The 17,431-nt window shown below is 40.5% G+C and overlaps 1 protein-coding gene across 1 annotated transcript; it reads right to left on the bottom strand.

Moving 5' to 3' along the window:
- Positions 1-2,620: 2,620 nt before the first annotated feature.
- naa15 (N(alpha)-acetyltransferase 15, NatA auxiliary subunit) lies at positions 2,621-16,186 on the bottom strand. Its single transcript, XM_005803018.3, has 20 exons — positions 15,981-16,186; positions 10,775-10,859; positions 10,592-10,696; positions 9,463-9,620; positions 8,480-8,614; positions 7,964-8,117; positions 6,844-6,963; positions 6,666-6,761; positions 6,436-6,542; positions 6,252-6,324; positions 6,013-6,182; positions 5,755-5,907; positions 5,016-5,144; positions 4,714-4,927; positions 4,398-4,591; positions 4,207-4,315; positions 4,026-4,124; positions 3,791-3,934; positions 3,201-3,298; positions 2,621-2,914 (listed from the first exon to the last, which is right to left on the bottom strand). Exons 1-20 carry the CDS (start codon positions 16,032-16,034, stop codon positions 2,717-2,719), a joined length of 2,595 nt encoding a protein of 864 aa, XP_005803075.1. The 5' UTR covers positions 16,035-16,186; the 3' UTR covers positions 2,621-2,716.
- Between the last annotated feature and the right edge of the window lie 1,245 nt (positions 16,187-17,431).

Here is a 17,431-nt window from a genome sequence, read left to right as displayed (position 1 = left end):
GCAGAGTCAGTGTCATTGTTCAATAAACAAAGAATTCATTAAATGCTCATTTTGTGACAACTTAAATGAAATCACTCCACAACGATGAACGCAACATTAAAATAATATATGCCCACATGGTTAAATGTGAGAATAATTCAAATCTAAAGTATTTGAGTCATTCTGTATTCATTTAACTAGTTCTAACTTTTTTCAGCCCTACGCCAGAAGTCTGTTAATCACATGTCTGTTATAATCACATTTATAACAGACAACCCGAGTGCACAAGCACTTTGTTACTGTACTTAAATAAAATGTTAATATATCTACGTTTTACTATTTCTGCATGAATAAACAGTTTTGTAAGGGAAAAATGCTACCCAAAGGACGTGGCACTTCAAAAATGGAAAATAAGTAAATAAATAAATATCTCATTATCACGATCGACAACTTTAACTGTTCTTCTCATTTGGAATATAACCAACGTTTAGTAAAAACGGAAACAAAATAAGCAAAAAAAAAAAAAAAAAAAAAAAAAAGACGGTTTGGTAGACAGACCACGGGATAAAGGCTGTATAGTTTAAATTGACTTTATCACAGGATTACCAAAAATGTGTGAGTCTTTAAAAAAAAAAAAGACTCACATTTTGAAGTGTAAATAAAAAGACGAAGTGTAATAATAATTCTCATCACTGTATCCTAAACCGTAAATAAAAATGCATGAATACTAATAGAAACATTTCAATAAGATAATTAGATGTGTGATTCGATCATTACTTTGAACTTGAAATCAATGTTTGCTAAACTACATATAAATACTTCTGGATTTATGATGGATAATAGAACATTTCATTTACTACAATCCATGCTCAAATAATTGAAATCATCACAAGTACACAACACACTAACGTCTGATTGGTTACGCTGCACCCTGGTATAACTGGACCAATCCCCTTGCAGTGTTAGCGCCGCCTTCTGGCGTAGGGCTGAAAAAAGTTAGAACTAGTTAAATGAATACAGAATGACTCAAATACTTTAGATTTGAATTATTCTCACATTTAGCCATGTGGGCATATATTATTTTAATGTTGCGTTCATCGTTGTGGAGTGATTTCATTTAAGTTGTCACAAAATGAGCATTTAATGAATTCTTTGTTTATTGAACAATGACACTGACTCTGCAGCGACCTCTACAGGAAACAGATTCACCTTCAAGATTGTTCAAAGGTCCTGTATCACATTAACTTATACTCCAGTCCAAAGTAGAAGCACTTTTTGTGTCAAATCTATTTAAAATACAAGCGGTTCTTTTCATCTGATCATTTGAAAAGTGAGAAATGTCTATCAAAGCTTTTCAGAGAACCTATATTTACAATACAGAGGGCAGCGAAAGACGCACAAAAACTCAGAATTTTTTTCTTTTGTTTTTAATACAAAAATCCAGAGATATCATACATCACCACCTCAGATTTCATCTTTCACATTAGAACCCAAATGAGAGGAAAAAGGGGAAGAAAAGTTCCTGAAACTGAGGGGAACAGAAGAGGTAAAATTGTGTTGTGACACCTTCCCTCAACAGGCTTCAATGCTGATTTCTGACCGTTCCGAGAGCCACTTCAGGTACAAGGTCCCCCTGAAGGACGTGTTAAAAATGCTCATTTTCTTTTCAACAGAGCGCTGACATGCAGATAAAACCATTTCTAACTGCAACAACAACAACTACACGCGGGCCTCTGCTTACAGGATCAGTGGATCCACAAATGTATCAAAGGCTGATTAGCGTTCGTGGTTCTACTGACCCTTTGTATGGACAGGAAGGTGACTATGGTATTGCTTAGGTTTACCCATCTCTGTCATAACCATGTAGGAAAAAAAACAACAAAAACAACACAGTAGCAGTGTATTGGAAACAGAGCGCAACACAATCTTTACAGCTTTTATTCTGTGCTACAAGGTGCTCCAAAAGATCAGACGGGATTAAATGTTCCCTAGTTGAACCCAGAGCGGTGTAGGAAGCACATTCTGATGGAAAACTGTCCACACGTTGCCGTGTCTCCGCGGGGGATCGGGTCTTTCTCCCAACTCTCCACAGATGCTGAAGTGAGTTTTAGAGCAGATCCAGATGCGTCTGCAGCCGCTGGATGTCCTCAGATTGATTAATGTTCAGCTGGCTACAGACCAGAGACCAGATCCACTCCGTCCCACATCATGGAGCGACGGCTGTGTCTCGTTTCCATATAAATGAGATATTCTTTTTAAAATAAGGGAACACTGTTATGCTATAGATGTTTGTTTGGAGTCCCAACTCAAGTGGCTGTAATTCAACAACCCGAGTCAAAACCAGCAATGTGTGTCTTTGTGTCACAGTTTCACCCATCTGTTTCACGATTCAAGTTCAACTTGGTTGCAGACTGTTAAAAAGTAAAATGTTTGCTCCGTCATCTTCCTCTTTTTCCCCCCTTTTAACCGACAAATACATACGCACACACTCAGCACACACACCCACACAGTCCTGAAGTTCACCCACATGGGAGAGAGCCAAGCCATGCCAGGTCAGACCAGATTAAGCTGAGCCAGAGAACCGAACACCCCCCCTTTTGCTTCCTGTTTCTGGCTCTTTAAAAAAAAAAAAAGAAAAAAAAAAAAGAAAAGAAAGAAAAACAATGGCTGCCTGGCGTACCACAAGGCTCTGTGCTCAGCCCAACTCCTTTTCTTATCCGCTGCTCTTCTGCAGCGCTTACATCTCGTTGGCTAGCTCCTCCGTTTCTGTGGAAACGTCTCCATTCGCCATCTTTGTGTTCTCCTCGTAGCCGGGGGGCATGAAAGCTAACGTATAGGGGTAAAGCTTGTGACACTCGGCACGGTACGACTCCGCATGTTCTTTACAGTCTCCCAGCGAGCCGCTCCGAAGACAATCCAGGACTTCTGTGCAGGTCTGTGTTTCAAATGAGGAGACAGATACAGGAGAAATGAGGAAGCAGCTCCAAATTATTCAGGGATGCAACGTTAGCCCAATATCATAATTCATTTATTTTGTGCCAAAAAATGGTAAAATGCTAGTCTTGCTTCTTCTTATGCAAAAAATATTAAGAGTAATTAATAAAAAAGAATCTTTTAAAAAAATGATTAGAAACTACTTAAATTAGTAGAGTAACAGTGTAAATTGTGTTACTGAAAGATATCAAAAGTAGAATCTTATTTGGAACCAAGTGAATACGTACTTGTATAGTTCTGTTGTTGAGCGACTCGTCCAGTGATGTGGCCAGTTCTGCTGCTTTCGCTTCCGTTGACGAGTCCAGATACACCATCATCTTAGCAGCTGCAGGACGAAGACAACGTGACTTTGAGGGAAGGCAACGCTGTGTTTGTAACACAGAGCAGCTGTTTCTTCTGCATTGAGCCTCTGATCCTCAAGTTTTAAACTTTGTAGAGTCGGTGCAGTGAACAAACTCGCATGAAGTGGAATAATATTTGATTCTACAATACGCTGCCCTCACCAATGACATTACAGATACTTGTCTAAGTTTTGCCTTAAAGCAGAAAAATATTTCGCAAGAAGCATATTTTAGATCACAGACAAGAGACCTGAACTAAGTTTCAGTTTCACTCTGATATCTTTTGTACATTGAGCCAAACGGAAACAAAAGGACACAACGATCGGATTACAATTCAATAAAGAACCACGAGGGAGCAGCATTGTTACTAAATAACACAACATCAAACTGGCTCTAATGTCGCCGTTCTACATATTTGTATCCAACTCCAGCACTGACGGGCTACATGCTAACACATTCACATGACATTTGCTCACCAGCCAGTCGGTGTGGTATGGAGTCGGAGTGCTTGGTGAGGTAGGCCTGGTTGAAGCTCTTAGCGTTGCTGTCTCCAAACAGCCGGGTGATTTCCTGCTTCAGCACCGTCCTGACCATGTCCGGCAGTTCCTTGCTCTCCGAAACTGAAGGAAGACAGAAGATGAGACACGGTGGTCACTGCAGAGGCGAAGAAATTTTCGCTACGAAGCAACAGAACTAGAAACTGGGCCTTACCTCCTTTAAAGAAGCGCACCAGACACTGGTGAAGCCACGGGTGGTCCGGATCGATGCTGAGGGCTCTCTTCACCGACTGGAGCATCAACAGGGATTTTTCTACAAGGAGAGCACAGATTAGCAAAGGGTGAAAGAGAAGAAGCTTTTAAAGCAGTAGGAGGAGAAAAGGCGGCTAGCCAACCTTTCCTGAAGTAAATCTCAAAGGCCAACAGGTGAGTCTCAATCTTGTCTTTAACCAGGTGCTTCAGCGGCGTCAGGAACTTGACTGCTTCCTCCAGCGGATTTTCTACCTGCAAAAGGACAGAACCAATAATCACATTAATATCACCATCAGTTTCTGATAATCTGCTCCCTTTTTGTTCCGTCACCGACCTTGACCAGTTTCTCAGGAATGAGCTCCTCTTTTGGCCCTCCGATTTCCTCGTCATCATCCTCCTTCTTCTTCTTCTGGTTCTTCAGCTGCTTCTCCTTCTCTGCGTTCTTCTTCTCTTCCTCCAGCTGTGCCTTCTTCTGGGCTCTTCGCTGTTTGTTCCTCAGCTTCTTCAGCTCTTTATCAGACAGGTTGGCTGGAGAATAAAGGCGCAAAGAGGACTTAAAGCTGAATCTAACATTTTCAGCCTTTGTTTGCTGAACTGTTTGGAAGAATGAGTGTGAACAATGATCTCGGCCTGATTTTTTTTTTCCTCACCCGTGTCCGCCTGCAGCTCTTTGCTGTCGTCCGTCAGGGGATTGTCATGGAGGCTCAGGTAAATCTGGATCGCCGTGGTGGCAGCCTTGTAGTAGAACGGATGCATGCGGAGAACATCCTCCAGCTTCAGGAGGTCCACGTAGGAGCGTAGCGTCATCTTCCTCATGCAGTAGGTGTGGAAGTCGAACTGGTCGTCTGTGATCTCCACAAAATGCTAATCAGAGCAACGAAGAAGAGTTTTAGCTCACACAGAAGAGTGAAGCTCGATGAAGCGGCAGGAAACAGCTGGAGTAAAGACTAACCCTCTCGATCTCGTGACACTTCTTCAGGGCTTCTCCAAACTTGTTCATGGTTTTGTAGGCGAGCGCACATTCGGTCTGGAACCACATGCACTGCATCTCGTTCAGGTTCTCCACCGCCGACGCTCCCTCCTGGGGGAACATGAGAGACACAGGCAGATCAGAGCAGATGTAATCCCCGCAGAGGGTGACTGTCGAGTCAGTTCACTCTGGGAGAACATCCAAAGTAAAGCTGGTACAACACAAAGGGCAGCTTTTCAATAGAGTTATCCGATTAGGGACGCAACTAATGATTATTTAATGATCGATTATTCTGGCGATTGATCGAATTAAAAACAATGGTACATTGAAGAGTTCTTAAATGCAAAATGCATGTATTTTTGTAGTTTTGGATTACCTACTGCTCTGAATAGCAAATGGCTTTTTTAAAGAGTCTACACTCTAGATAGCAACTGATTACTAATTTAGTTGATGATTATTGCAATAATCAATTCATCACAATTAATCTGATTAATCACTTCAACCCTAATCACCACGCTGTAATTTCAATAGAAAAGAAAAACACTTTATATTCAAATCATTTTGGACCCTATTGCAACCTTTTCAGAAAAATATAGTAATTACATCCATTGTCTTAACAGAGGCAAAGCCAATGAGTAGTGAGCTTCTCAGCTCACATTTGGATAAAAACTAATGACTAAACATGTCTGCAACAAGCCAGCAACCTCTTGATATTTCTCACCCGTGTGAACTTGGAGCACATCTCCTCCGCCTCTTTGATCATGCCCGCCTTCAGCATGTACTTGGCACACTTGGAGTTGATGAACCGGTCGGCGGTGTCCAGAGCCTGGGCCTCGTCCATCCACTGAGCCGCCTCTCTGATGTTCCCAGCATGCTGCGTCAGGGAAGAAGACTGTCACTCGGGGCAAGAGAGCAGCAGTAGCAGCCCTCGACTGAAACACACACACATTCCCAGACGTGTGGCGTGACGTTTTGCTACCTTGTAGATCTTGGCTTTGATGAGGAAGAGTTCGATGAGCGTGGGCGTGCTCTCGATGGCGGTGTTGATGTGTTCGAGAGCCAGGGTCTGCTGACCGATCATGTCGTAGTGCTGAGCAAGGAAGTACTGCACCCAGAGCAGCGTGGTGGGAGGCTCCTCCTTACCGTCATCTGAAGCAGTGAAAACATCTTAACACACGTTTTTGTCAAAATGTATTAATTAAATTACTTCCCGCTTACCGTTCTGGCTGAACATTCGACAGCTTTTCAACGACGTTTCATAGCTGACCACTAATTCCTCTATAATTGCCACCTGAGAAGAGAAAGAACAAAGATGATCTCAATGGCAGAGAGAAAAGTGAATCATGTTTCCTTTAATCCTTTCGGTTTCACAATCATTTCATCTCTTGCTGCAATATCTCACCTTTTCTTTGTCACCGTACAGCGACTTGAGCGTGGTGAAGACAGGCGGGCAGCCTTTACTGAAGTTCATCCTCAGGTATCTATCCAGGCACTCCCTGAACTTCTCACCTGCGCATAAAGAAACATTCAGTTTTAAAAAAAAAAAAAAGGAATCAGTAAATCTAGATAGCACTTTAAAGAGTTTCTAAAATGATCTAGTTTAAACAAAAGTGGGTGCATTATTAGATGTACCTGAGAGGAAGTTAAGTGGCAGCCTGCAAGGAACCAGGCCCTTAGGAAACTTCTCCCAGGTTTCTTCATAGATCTTGAGTCTTTCCTCAACGCTGCCTGATGAAAGAAACAAAATTTAGCTGCGTCTCATAAAACCAGAGTGGTTAACTGTGATGTCCAACTCCCAGATATATCCTACTGGGTTTCAGGGCTTTCTCCAGGCCGTGGTAATAGGACCAGTTCTCCGGGTTTCTCTCCTGCAGACGCCTGTAGACCTCTGTGGCTTCGTCCAGACGCTCCAACTTCAGCAGCAACTCTCCTGCAGGAACACGACAGCTCAGCTCGGCGCAAATTTATATTAGAAACATCTTCCATGCTGTCATGCTGTAAAAGTGCAAATCACGCAGGACGCCGCCTCTTCATGACTGGAGTTGGCCACGCCTCCATTGTTGGGCTTTTGACCAAATATCTGTCAGCCAAAGCTGACAAGACCAGATTTTATTTCTCATGTTGAACATTAAAATGATTGTAGTTTCTCTACCAAGACTGTCAAGTTTTACTGGACTGAACAAATTAGTTGCAGGTTTTCCTTGAAAATGTGAAGAACAAATATCCTTTTACTTTTTTTCCATGCAGTTACATGTTTCACAGTGGACAGTTATTCAAGTTGCACAACATGTTCCTGTTTAAATTAACTGTGTTTGAGAGATGTGAGATAATGACCCAAAACAATCTAATATCATACATCATAGAGCTGAATATTTAATAATAATATTGTACATCTTGTAAATCAAGGTGGGCAGATTCAATCCTGAAAAACCAGATATATTTGATCTTATATTTAAGTAGGAGAAAATGTGAAATAATGTTTCAAACAGAGAAAAGTTAAAAACTGGCAGAAATGCTTAAATGCTTTCAAGATTACTGAACTGACTGTAAACAGTAGTGTGGGATACATTAGTGGGAACAGTACAAATTAAGAAAATGATAATTGAGGAAATATTTGACACTTTTTTGGAGAGATATTTGACATCTCTATCCCTATATGCCCGGACAAATTCTTTATTTCAAATATTTAGGAATGTGAAACAGCTACATTTTAAATACGGCCTGCCGTACTCGCTTGCTCCTCATGTTGGGCAGCAAAACCCAAACCAGTAGCTGCTGTTGGTCCACAGCGGAACAAAGTGACTGAAATTCAAACACACAAAAACGTCCCCACAGCATGATGCTGCCACCACCATGGTCTCACCTGATTGGAGCACCTTTGGCTGCAAACTGAAGGTGTGAATACTTTTGCAAGGCAGGGGGAGACTCACCTCGCGTCTCCTCCACGGCAAGTTTGTCACAGATCTGCTTCTCGTAGTTGGACAGATGATCGAGGGCCTCCTTGTACAGACCGGCCTCTCTCAGCACCTGGTTCTGGTACAGCAGCAGCTCGCTGTACTCGTAGTCCACCTTGTCCGGAGACGTCTGGGCGGAAGCAAGCAGGGAAAGGCCTATGTGAGTTTTTAACTGACTGGTACCTATGGAAACCCGTGGAAGCCGCTGGCTGCCTTTGTGCCGGACGGGAAACTGCGAACAAGTTTACAACGGCGTCTGCTTGTCGTGCTACACCGAGGGCACAAAGGCAGGAAGCAGGCTAATCTCATCAGACAAAGAGGGTAAAGCTCCACTGCTGGTCAGATTTCAGAGTCTGGTATTTAAGCAGAGAAAAAAACTCTTATGTGAATTAAACAGCAGCTGTCAAACACAGCATGACAAAATCTGTCAGCAAACTCCGTTCTCGTCTTACAGAGCAGCCCCTCGTTCACACAGCCTTCATTGCATCTCACCTGCTGTGTTTTCCTGAACTCTTCAATGATTTTTGCAGCCATTTCATAATCTTCAAGAAGGTGATAGGCGATGGCGTATCCGATCCAAGAGGCCCGCTGGGCGGGGCGCAGCTGCAGGAGCTGGTACCTCGTCTCCTACGGAAACAAAGAAAATATTTATGTCTTCTTCAACTTTGAGTTCTGATACGTGTAATTATTTTATATTTGGAGGAGGAAAAGAGCAAGGAGTGAAAAAAAGGGGTTTGTGGCAGTGTCCACTGTGGTTCTTAAAAACCAAAATAAAAGGTTTTTGATTGCACAGTAAGAAATAATCGTTACAGGAGTTTTTTCATAAGTAATTTATACAATAGGCTTTAAAAAGGTAAGTATGCTACCCATCTTCATTTTCCATATTTATAGAAAAGGCTCACTTTATTCTACAAAATCACCCCACCTCCCCAATTTGTAACACAGGATTTGGTTCTAAAATTTGAAAACAAAAATACATTTTAGTTTAATTTTGTTAACTTTCATAATAAAACATTTCCTGTAGAAATATTTCAAAAACAATGTTTTTTTGCCACTCCATGTGAGTTTTATTTTGTAGCAGCGAGGAAAAAAGTGGCTCTTTGAATGGAAAAGGTTGCTGACCCCTGAGTGTGGAGCATTTTGCTGAGTCAGGTTTGCTCTAAAGCCTTTCAGAGAGAAGCTTTTTACAATTTCATTCATATTTTTAATCCCTTCAATCCAACATTTATCTCAGCATTCCATTCACTCACTCACCAGGCTGAGATAATCATGAAATTTGAGGACTAACACACTGAAGTCTTGAAGGGCCTATGGCATGGTGACGAATCAAACAAACAAACAATCTTTCTTTGCCAACAATTTATTATTATTATTATTTTGTTTAACCCAAGCCAAAGGTCAAACATTTTTCCAGCTTATTTCTCACAACAGACTAGCTGGGCTCTAGAGGATTTGATTTGGCCGGTCCGCCTCACCCTGTATCCCTCGAGGTCCCTCATCTGGATCTGCAGCAGTGACAGATCTCTGAGGATCTGCAGGTTGTCCTTATCCCACTTCAAAGCGTTGCGGTAACACTTGATGGCCTCGTCGTACTTCTTGTCGGAGCGCTGCAGTAAACCGTAGACGTGCCAGCCTGCGACGCGGGGGGTGGAGTTAAGGAAAGAGCACACACTGTTCGTCCAAAGCATCTGAGGCCAGGAGACAAACTGTAAGCATCAGGGCACTACGGTCAGGGAAGTGGGCCTGTCAAAGCACAGCCTTTTAATCAACACTGTCCCAACACATTTTTCAGGTCCAATTCCAATACTTTTCACAAGTTTTCAGTCTATTTTTTTAAGTATAACTGTCAAAAAGTACCACAAATTCACTAAAGAATTATTGAATTAAGGTTTTAAATATTTGGAATAAAATCAGGAAGGAAGGAATGACATAAGGGGGAATTTAAATGCGCAACAAATGAGGAGACCAAGAAAATAAGGCAGCAGAGAAGGAAAGATGGAAGCAAGGGTATAGGAATTAAAAAAGGAATGTAGAAAGAATGTAATAGTTAGGCAATCCTGAGGAATAAAGTTTGTAAATACAGAATTGACTTTTATCCAGACTATCAGTGAACCAAATATTTCAAAATCAACTGATTCAACTGATGAGAATAAATAATTCAAACTGTCTCTAATTGCTTTGCCAAATAAGTAAGTGAAGACTAAACCATGTAATGATATGAAGTAATAATACCTGGTGAATTAATAAAATAAACCACATTAAATCAACTAAATCACTGCAACAGATCACATTAATTAAGGGACTTTGGGTTAGGGTTAGCATTCCTTTTGGTCCATTCCACACGCAGCTACTTACTCGAGATAAGAGCAGACTGAAGCTACAGAGATACCAGCGAGTCCGCTCAGAGATAGGGTGTTGCTGAGGTAACCCTTATCTGCACAGAGAGTGCACAGATTTTACACCGGCCTCAGAATGACAGGAGAGGCCGAAGCTGAGCTGTGTTGACAGGATGCGCAGCAAGAAGAATTCAACCCAACGGTTCTGTTGCATAACACGCAGGGTAGAGACCGAACGCGCCTCACGGCTTTACATGAATTAGGATACAGACGTGGCTCTTGAGGTCGTTGCGAAGGCCTCTCCTCACCAGGTCGTAGGCCTCCTCCTTCTTCCCCAGGCAGTTGAGGGTCAAGCCCTTCATTGCCAGCGTCTCTGCAGCAGGAATATGACACGGCAAAGAGTGAAGAAAACAGTGAGGGGAACATTTCTATCAGACAACACTTTTCTTACCTCCATGTTCTGCAAATTTGGAGTTGGACAGGATCTGTTTGCAGAACTTGAGCCCATTTCTGTACTGTTTGTGCTCGTAACATCGCTGTGGAAGGACAGAGGGAGAAAAGACCTTAGGCTCCAGAGACGACACTGATATCTACACTAAAACTTTCAAAATGGTGCTAAAGTTTTGCCTAAGAAGTCAAATTAAAAGTGAAATTACTTTCTGAACTTAAACCTCAAAGAAATCCACAGAAAAACTGATGAGCGTTTTCCACCTCTCATATGTGCTTCACACTTTACGGCATCTCAGAAGATTAGAACGCTCACTTAATAGTTTAATTATCTCAGAAATTCAATTTTAGGCAAAACATCATCTTCACACACACACTATGTTGCATTTCAAGCATCTACTTCTGTTCATTTTGATGGTTATTGATTACAGATAATGCAAACACCAAATTAAGTTCCTCAGAAAGTTAGATTGTGCACAAGCAATAAAAAAAATGTAAAACATTTTAAAATGAGAAATGATGACTAAACATAATGGGGCTGATGACTGCTAGGTTGACAGTGATCCAGCAGGAAAGTCACCGACACCTTACACGAGGAAGCCACGCCAAAGAAGCTGGCTGATCCCAGAGCGCTGCATCCGTCTGCCAGGAACTCTTAAAACACTTCCTGCTTGCTTCTGCTGACAAGCTTTATGGAGATTTAATCTTCCACCAGGAATCAGTGCCTCACCACACTGCCAAAAAGCAACAATATCTGCTCCAATGTACATGGTATCACTGTGCTTGGCCTGAAAATGTTGCAACAACCTCATAGAGAAGCTATAAAGTAGTTTGCAGATGAAAATTAGCGACACCAGGCCCAGCAACGCAAACTTAAGATCGCTATCAAACCTTCTTTAAAACCTCAGCAGCGCCGCAGCCTGATCACCTCCATGCCACTCTGCACTGATGCAGCAATTCATGCAAAAGGACCAACCAATAATTAAATGCACATAAAATTTTAAAACAAACACTTCTGTGTTGAAAATCAATTTTACTGATGTGCTGTAATGTTTTTATTTTTAAATTATGAGAAATAAATGCTTGATGGATGTCTCTGATGAACCTACATGTGATTTTCTGTAAATTAATTATTTCTTTGACGATAATCTAATTAATTTGGAAACAACTGTCATTACATTTACATTACTATTCCTCCCATTAGTAGGAAAAAACATTTCTCCTTTTATTGATACGCAGAGGTTTAGAAACGCGCAGCGTTTTGCCCTGAAGCTTTATCTAGGGATGCCGTTGAACAAACGCCACATCGCCTCTGCTGCTAAGCTGATTAGTGGCTGTTGGGCGAGACAACGGCGTTTTGTGTAAGAGAGGAAGAGCTAATGTGGCAGATGGCATTTCACTGACCCACAAACCGCTAAAATTAAACAAAAAGGAAGAAGGAGGACGACATGAGCTTCGCATGCCACAGTTGGCTGGAACATGAGCTTGTTTATGACAAAATGTCATGTCAACATGTGGGGTAGACAAATAAAAATGGATAGTGCAGGTTTTTCTGACAGTTGTGGCTTTGATATTTTTTTCTCTACATTTGCTTGTGCTGGACGAATAAATTTCTGAATATCCACTGCGATCCTGCTTTATGCATGAACAGCTGACATATCCCAAAAAGAGCTGTTGGACTGAAATATGTTTTTCGCTGTACAAATTAGAGTTCCCATAAAGTCATATGACAATAATATAATATATAATCTGTAAAAACACACTTCCTCTTAAACAGAGGAACTTCTCTAAAAGCTTTACAATTACATAGAAGTTAAGAATCCTGCAGAATTGGTGAAATTTCACATTACAAATCATTTTTATTTTAACAAAAGAAAAGAAAAAAAAAAGCCACAAACGTTGATGACGCCGCATTTTAAAACAAATTCAGCAACATTAACGCAACCAGCTGTGCCCTCTCGGCATGCTCCTTATAAAAATAACTCGGCCCCCGGAGTTGGAGAGAAAATCTGTCGGAGCATGCGTCTCGAGGCTGCAGGGGCTCTCTGCCGGTGCCAACATTTGATTCTGACTAAACTTTTCAAAGCCTGTTTTCAGCGATGACACCACATTCTGTGTAACAGGAAGTCAGACTGAAAGAGAGAAAAAGCTCTTCCACAACAAGCTTTAATGTTACTAAGCACTTCATACCATGCTGGCTGGAAGCATGGTACTATACTGTAATGCTGTGCCTTTCTTAACCATTAATTAAACGGAGCATTTCATATTGCAGAAATGTTCAGTTTAATTAATGTTGCAGCTAAATTCAGGAAACCATTTGTGAGATCAGACACTTTTCTTCGTTCTATTGATAAGCATCTGAACATAGTTATGCAGCAGAAAATAAGATCAAATAATTTTAGGAATGAGTTGTCATTAATGACATTGGGATCAGAAAGCCAGTATTTGCTGGTTTTACCAATGTCTTTAAACACGATAATGGAGTTCACATTTTAAAACAACCAAAAGTTTGAAGCAACAAATGGATGAAACACAGCAATGTTCCTGTACTCTCTTTAGCCTTCCTGTTATCTGCTGAAAGTCTCGCTCGTTCTCCTGCACACAAATTAAAATGCAGACATGCCTCATGTATAAAACAATGAAGTTTTCCTTAAATTGCTCCCTACATATCTATGCCCAAACAGCTGATTCAGCTCATTGAAACTGAAAATAGGTAAATATGTGAACTTTCACGCCTGAGTACGATTTCATCGAACAGTTTATTGTTGAAACAGAAAAGTTTAGAAATCAGCCACTGCAGCTTGTTGGCTAGTCATGCTACATCACCTCTGCTTCACAACCCAGAGCTTTAATGTTGATTCATTGTCATCACATTTTTATTGTGCACAACAGAAATACTATATAGCTGTGCCGTTCTTAACCAAATTGTAATTTTGTTTCACGTAAATGTGCAAGGCCGAATGATAAAAGCTAACCTGCAACAGTTAAAGCAGCCGATAGACTGCTTTAACTGTCTATCAGCTGGTGGAAAAACTTAAAAAAACAAAATAAAATAACACGCTGATAGTGGAACATCCAACTTTAAACACAAAAAAATTCTATATGTTCTAAAACTTATTACAAGCATCCTGTTCATCCAATATTGTGCTGCAGATCAACTTTCGAAAATTAGAAATAAAGTATTTTTCTGTGCACTCCTAACAAGAGCCGGAGAAGAACCCAACAAGAAACCAAACCCAAATTTTACATTATTTTTTAAAAGGAGAAATACGATTGTCTGATTTCGCTTATTTTTTCTGCAATACTCTTAATGCTGCTAAAGTCACACTGATGTTTATTTGACAAACTGGCGCACAAATAATTGCCAGTAATGTTTTTGTTTTGTATTTTACACATAATCAACTAAACAACAGATGAAATTTAGCCAGAGAAAACACATAGCACCAGAATGAGGAGTACATACTGGCCACACCATTAGACCTGGACCACAGCAGGAAATTATGAGATTCATAATATTATTGTTGACTGTATTGTACTAGCATTAATACACTGGTACATTTGCAATAACTTGTGCAGAACCATGTAGTAGATCTTCCAGTTTCATAAAGATTATTATATTGGTGAAGAAGAACTATTCTGTTCTTTTCCATCCTTCACCCCATGGTATTACTTTGAGGTGTCAGTCTTCATACATATTTTTAAGGGTGTGAAATCTGAGCCGTTTCCCAACCAAAGTTGCATACAGACCAGTCGCTAATTCGTAGCTGCGAGGGGGGCATTATGTACCTGGTTTTGACAGCTGATGATTTAAAGTTATAGTTTTACATTTTGTCAACTGTAGCTATTTGAGATCATAAATGCCAATGAATAAGTCTTTGCTGGTTGCTTAGAGTCGCTTTCAGACTGCAAAATTTAACTTAATTAATTGTATGGGAGATTTGAACACTTCTTATTAAGCACTTACTATGAAACTTAAACACACTGTGCTTATCCCTCTAGAAATGACTAAAATAGTAACATTGATTCAAAATTGTCAATTTGACGACCAATGATAGCTTTAATACCACACAACACCACAATGCCATTTGCAGAAGTGATTAGTTTGGAAATTCAAGTGCAGATTACAGTCTTTTTTTTTTAATGCAGCCCGTTGTAGACCTGCTGATTGGTAGCGGTCTGCTAAATGAGGTCAACATCATCTGGCTCCCTGCAGAGCCACCGGCTCTCAAAACAGTCATGTTTATTTGAACCGGATAATGGTGATTTACCTGCACACACTGGTTCCTGGAAAGTGTGTCACTACTGTACAAATACCCGCACTAAAGTACAATAATATATACACACACACACACACACAACACAAAGCGCGGTAAAAGTCCCTTCGGTGAAACTATGACCAAATCGAAGTAAAGCTTGATTAGTAATTTTATGCCACACCTGTCAGCGTGCAGACAAGTTCACAGCGAGGCTACATGCAGATGCATACATGGAGAACAGGGATGGATGTACAGGCCTAAATCCGCTACAAACACGCTCACACCGCTCCTGGTTGTGCTTTGCCTCCGTGCAAGAAATGCACAACCCCAATCTGCCCTGATTTAATCGCGAACAGCAGCTGCAACAGCGCTAAAAAGACTTTAATCAACACCAACTGACAGACCGCTTAGCCCAGCTAGCGAGGCTGACTAGCTTTAGCCGATTAGGAACCCCGAAATTTCCCGAAAGCTTTAGTGCAGCCCTAGTTTCTAACGCAGGACATGTAATAGATGGCGTGTCTGTCTGTATTCGATGAAAAGTGAAAAGCCAAAAGCCACATTACATTCAGAAGTGAGCCATTAGGTGAGAAAGTGGAAGCTAACTTGGAGGCTAACGTGTGGCTAGCGAGTTAGCTTCCATGGAGGCTGTTTGTTGTGACAAACAGCGGGGCCTGACGCTAGCTGACTGTCAACTGTGCATAACATCAGCCACACAGCTGCACTACTCGCTGTGGTTTAATATGAACAACAAGATTTTTCAGAACCGTCATAATATCACTGCCAGCTGTGAACGCAGAGCAGTGACAGCGCATATTAAGGCCCAGGCTAGCTAGCGAGCTAACTAACTCAATGATGACATTTTGCTATCATACTGAAGCGGCTGTCAGCTCACTGATGATCAAGCCCCAAAAGTCGGCTGCTGGTAACCGGGCGGCCATTTAACGAATAACTCACCAAAATCCTCTTGAAGAGAGCATTCTCCTTCGGCGGTAAAGTAACCGTGGGCATCGTTGCAGTCGGAATCGACCTCAGCACATGTAGCTAAAGTTAGCCCGGGTAGTCCAGATGAGTTGAGCGCCGTTAACCCTGCTGCTCCTGCTTCAGCCACTCTCTGCTCGATTGCTCCGTTTTCTCTTCTCATTCATTTCTTCCTCACGTGCTGACGGAGGAGCCGAGACTTAACATGTGTAGGTAAAGGTCAAACTGTCCAGATTAAGGTCAGTTATCGTTTAAAATGTAAATAATAAAGTTGAAATGGATAGGTTTATTTTTTTTTTACCATTAATGAAGTAATCATTCTGTTACACAGTTTCAGATTAAGCTTTGAAATTTTGGTAACATTTCAAATAAATGAATACCGTAGAAAGGCAGAAAAATCTAGAAAAAGTGTCATTAAAGTAAAATAAAACAGATTAAGATATATATTTTTAAATAAAAGTAAAATACTCAAAGAAAATCTCAGATTACATTCAATATTTTCTTTTAATTTTCTAGTTCTCTCTCTCTCTTATAACATTACAACAAAAGTTATAATGCCAAGATTAAAATCTAAATGTCAAAAATAAGGTTGAAAATATTTATGCCAATAGATATTTTATTTAAAAAATGTTGAGTTTAAGGTCAAAATGTGACTCAAATATGGAAAGAAGAAAAGAATAAATGTTAAATGTAAAGAAAGTCAAAAATGCAATGCCAAAAAATATGTATTTACTGATAATACAGTAATTATGATAAAAATATTGAGATTAAGCTAAAATTAAAAAAACACAAAAGAGTTGAGCAAACATTTAACTTTTTTACTATTACATTATTTATCATAAATCCTAATATTAAGGTTCAAATCACAATGTCTGATTAAATCACAAAGCGTCAGAAAATAATTATCTTCTTGTGAAGTAGGCCTAGTACTCCATGTGAGATTTTGTTCAATACCAATAAGTAGAACATAGTTTTGAAGTGGAAGAAATTGAGACATGTTTTTTTTTTTTTTTTTTTTTTACATCTGTCTGCAGCCCCCTTTACTCTGATACAACCAAATACAGTCCAGTTTAATAAACTTGAAAGGTCAAGTAATTGGTCACTGTCCTGTGAAGGCCTCCGAGGTTTGTTCAAGAAGTGAACATGGCACTGCAGAATTTTGTATAAGCCAGCTCTACACATTAATTATGCCGGCAGATTTTAGAGCCACTAGAGGGCGCCATACTAACGTATACAGGGTCAAACTACATGGCCGCTCCACTTCTCGCACATTTTTTCAAGCGCTGTACTTCTTTATGTGAAGAGGGCAGGCAGTGTTTTAGACGTGTGATCAAATGTGTGTATGTTTACATTGATATCTAGATATCGAACAAACTGGGGTTGCGTTTTATGCAGAGCAGTGATGTAACTGGCTAAAACAAATGGAG

Source organism: Xiphophorus maculatus, chromosome 5 (genome assembly GCF_002775205.1).
Source record: "Xiphophorus maculatus strain JP 163 A chromosome 5, X_maculatus-5.0-male, whole genome shotgun sequence".
Lineage (NCBI taxonomy): Eukaryota > Metazoa > Chordata > Actinopteri > Cyprinodontiformes > Poeciliidae > Xiphophorus > Xiphophorus maculatus.
This window is presented reverse-complemented; position numbering and strand designations above follow the sequence as displayed.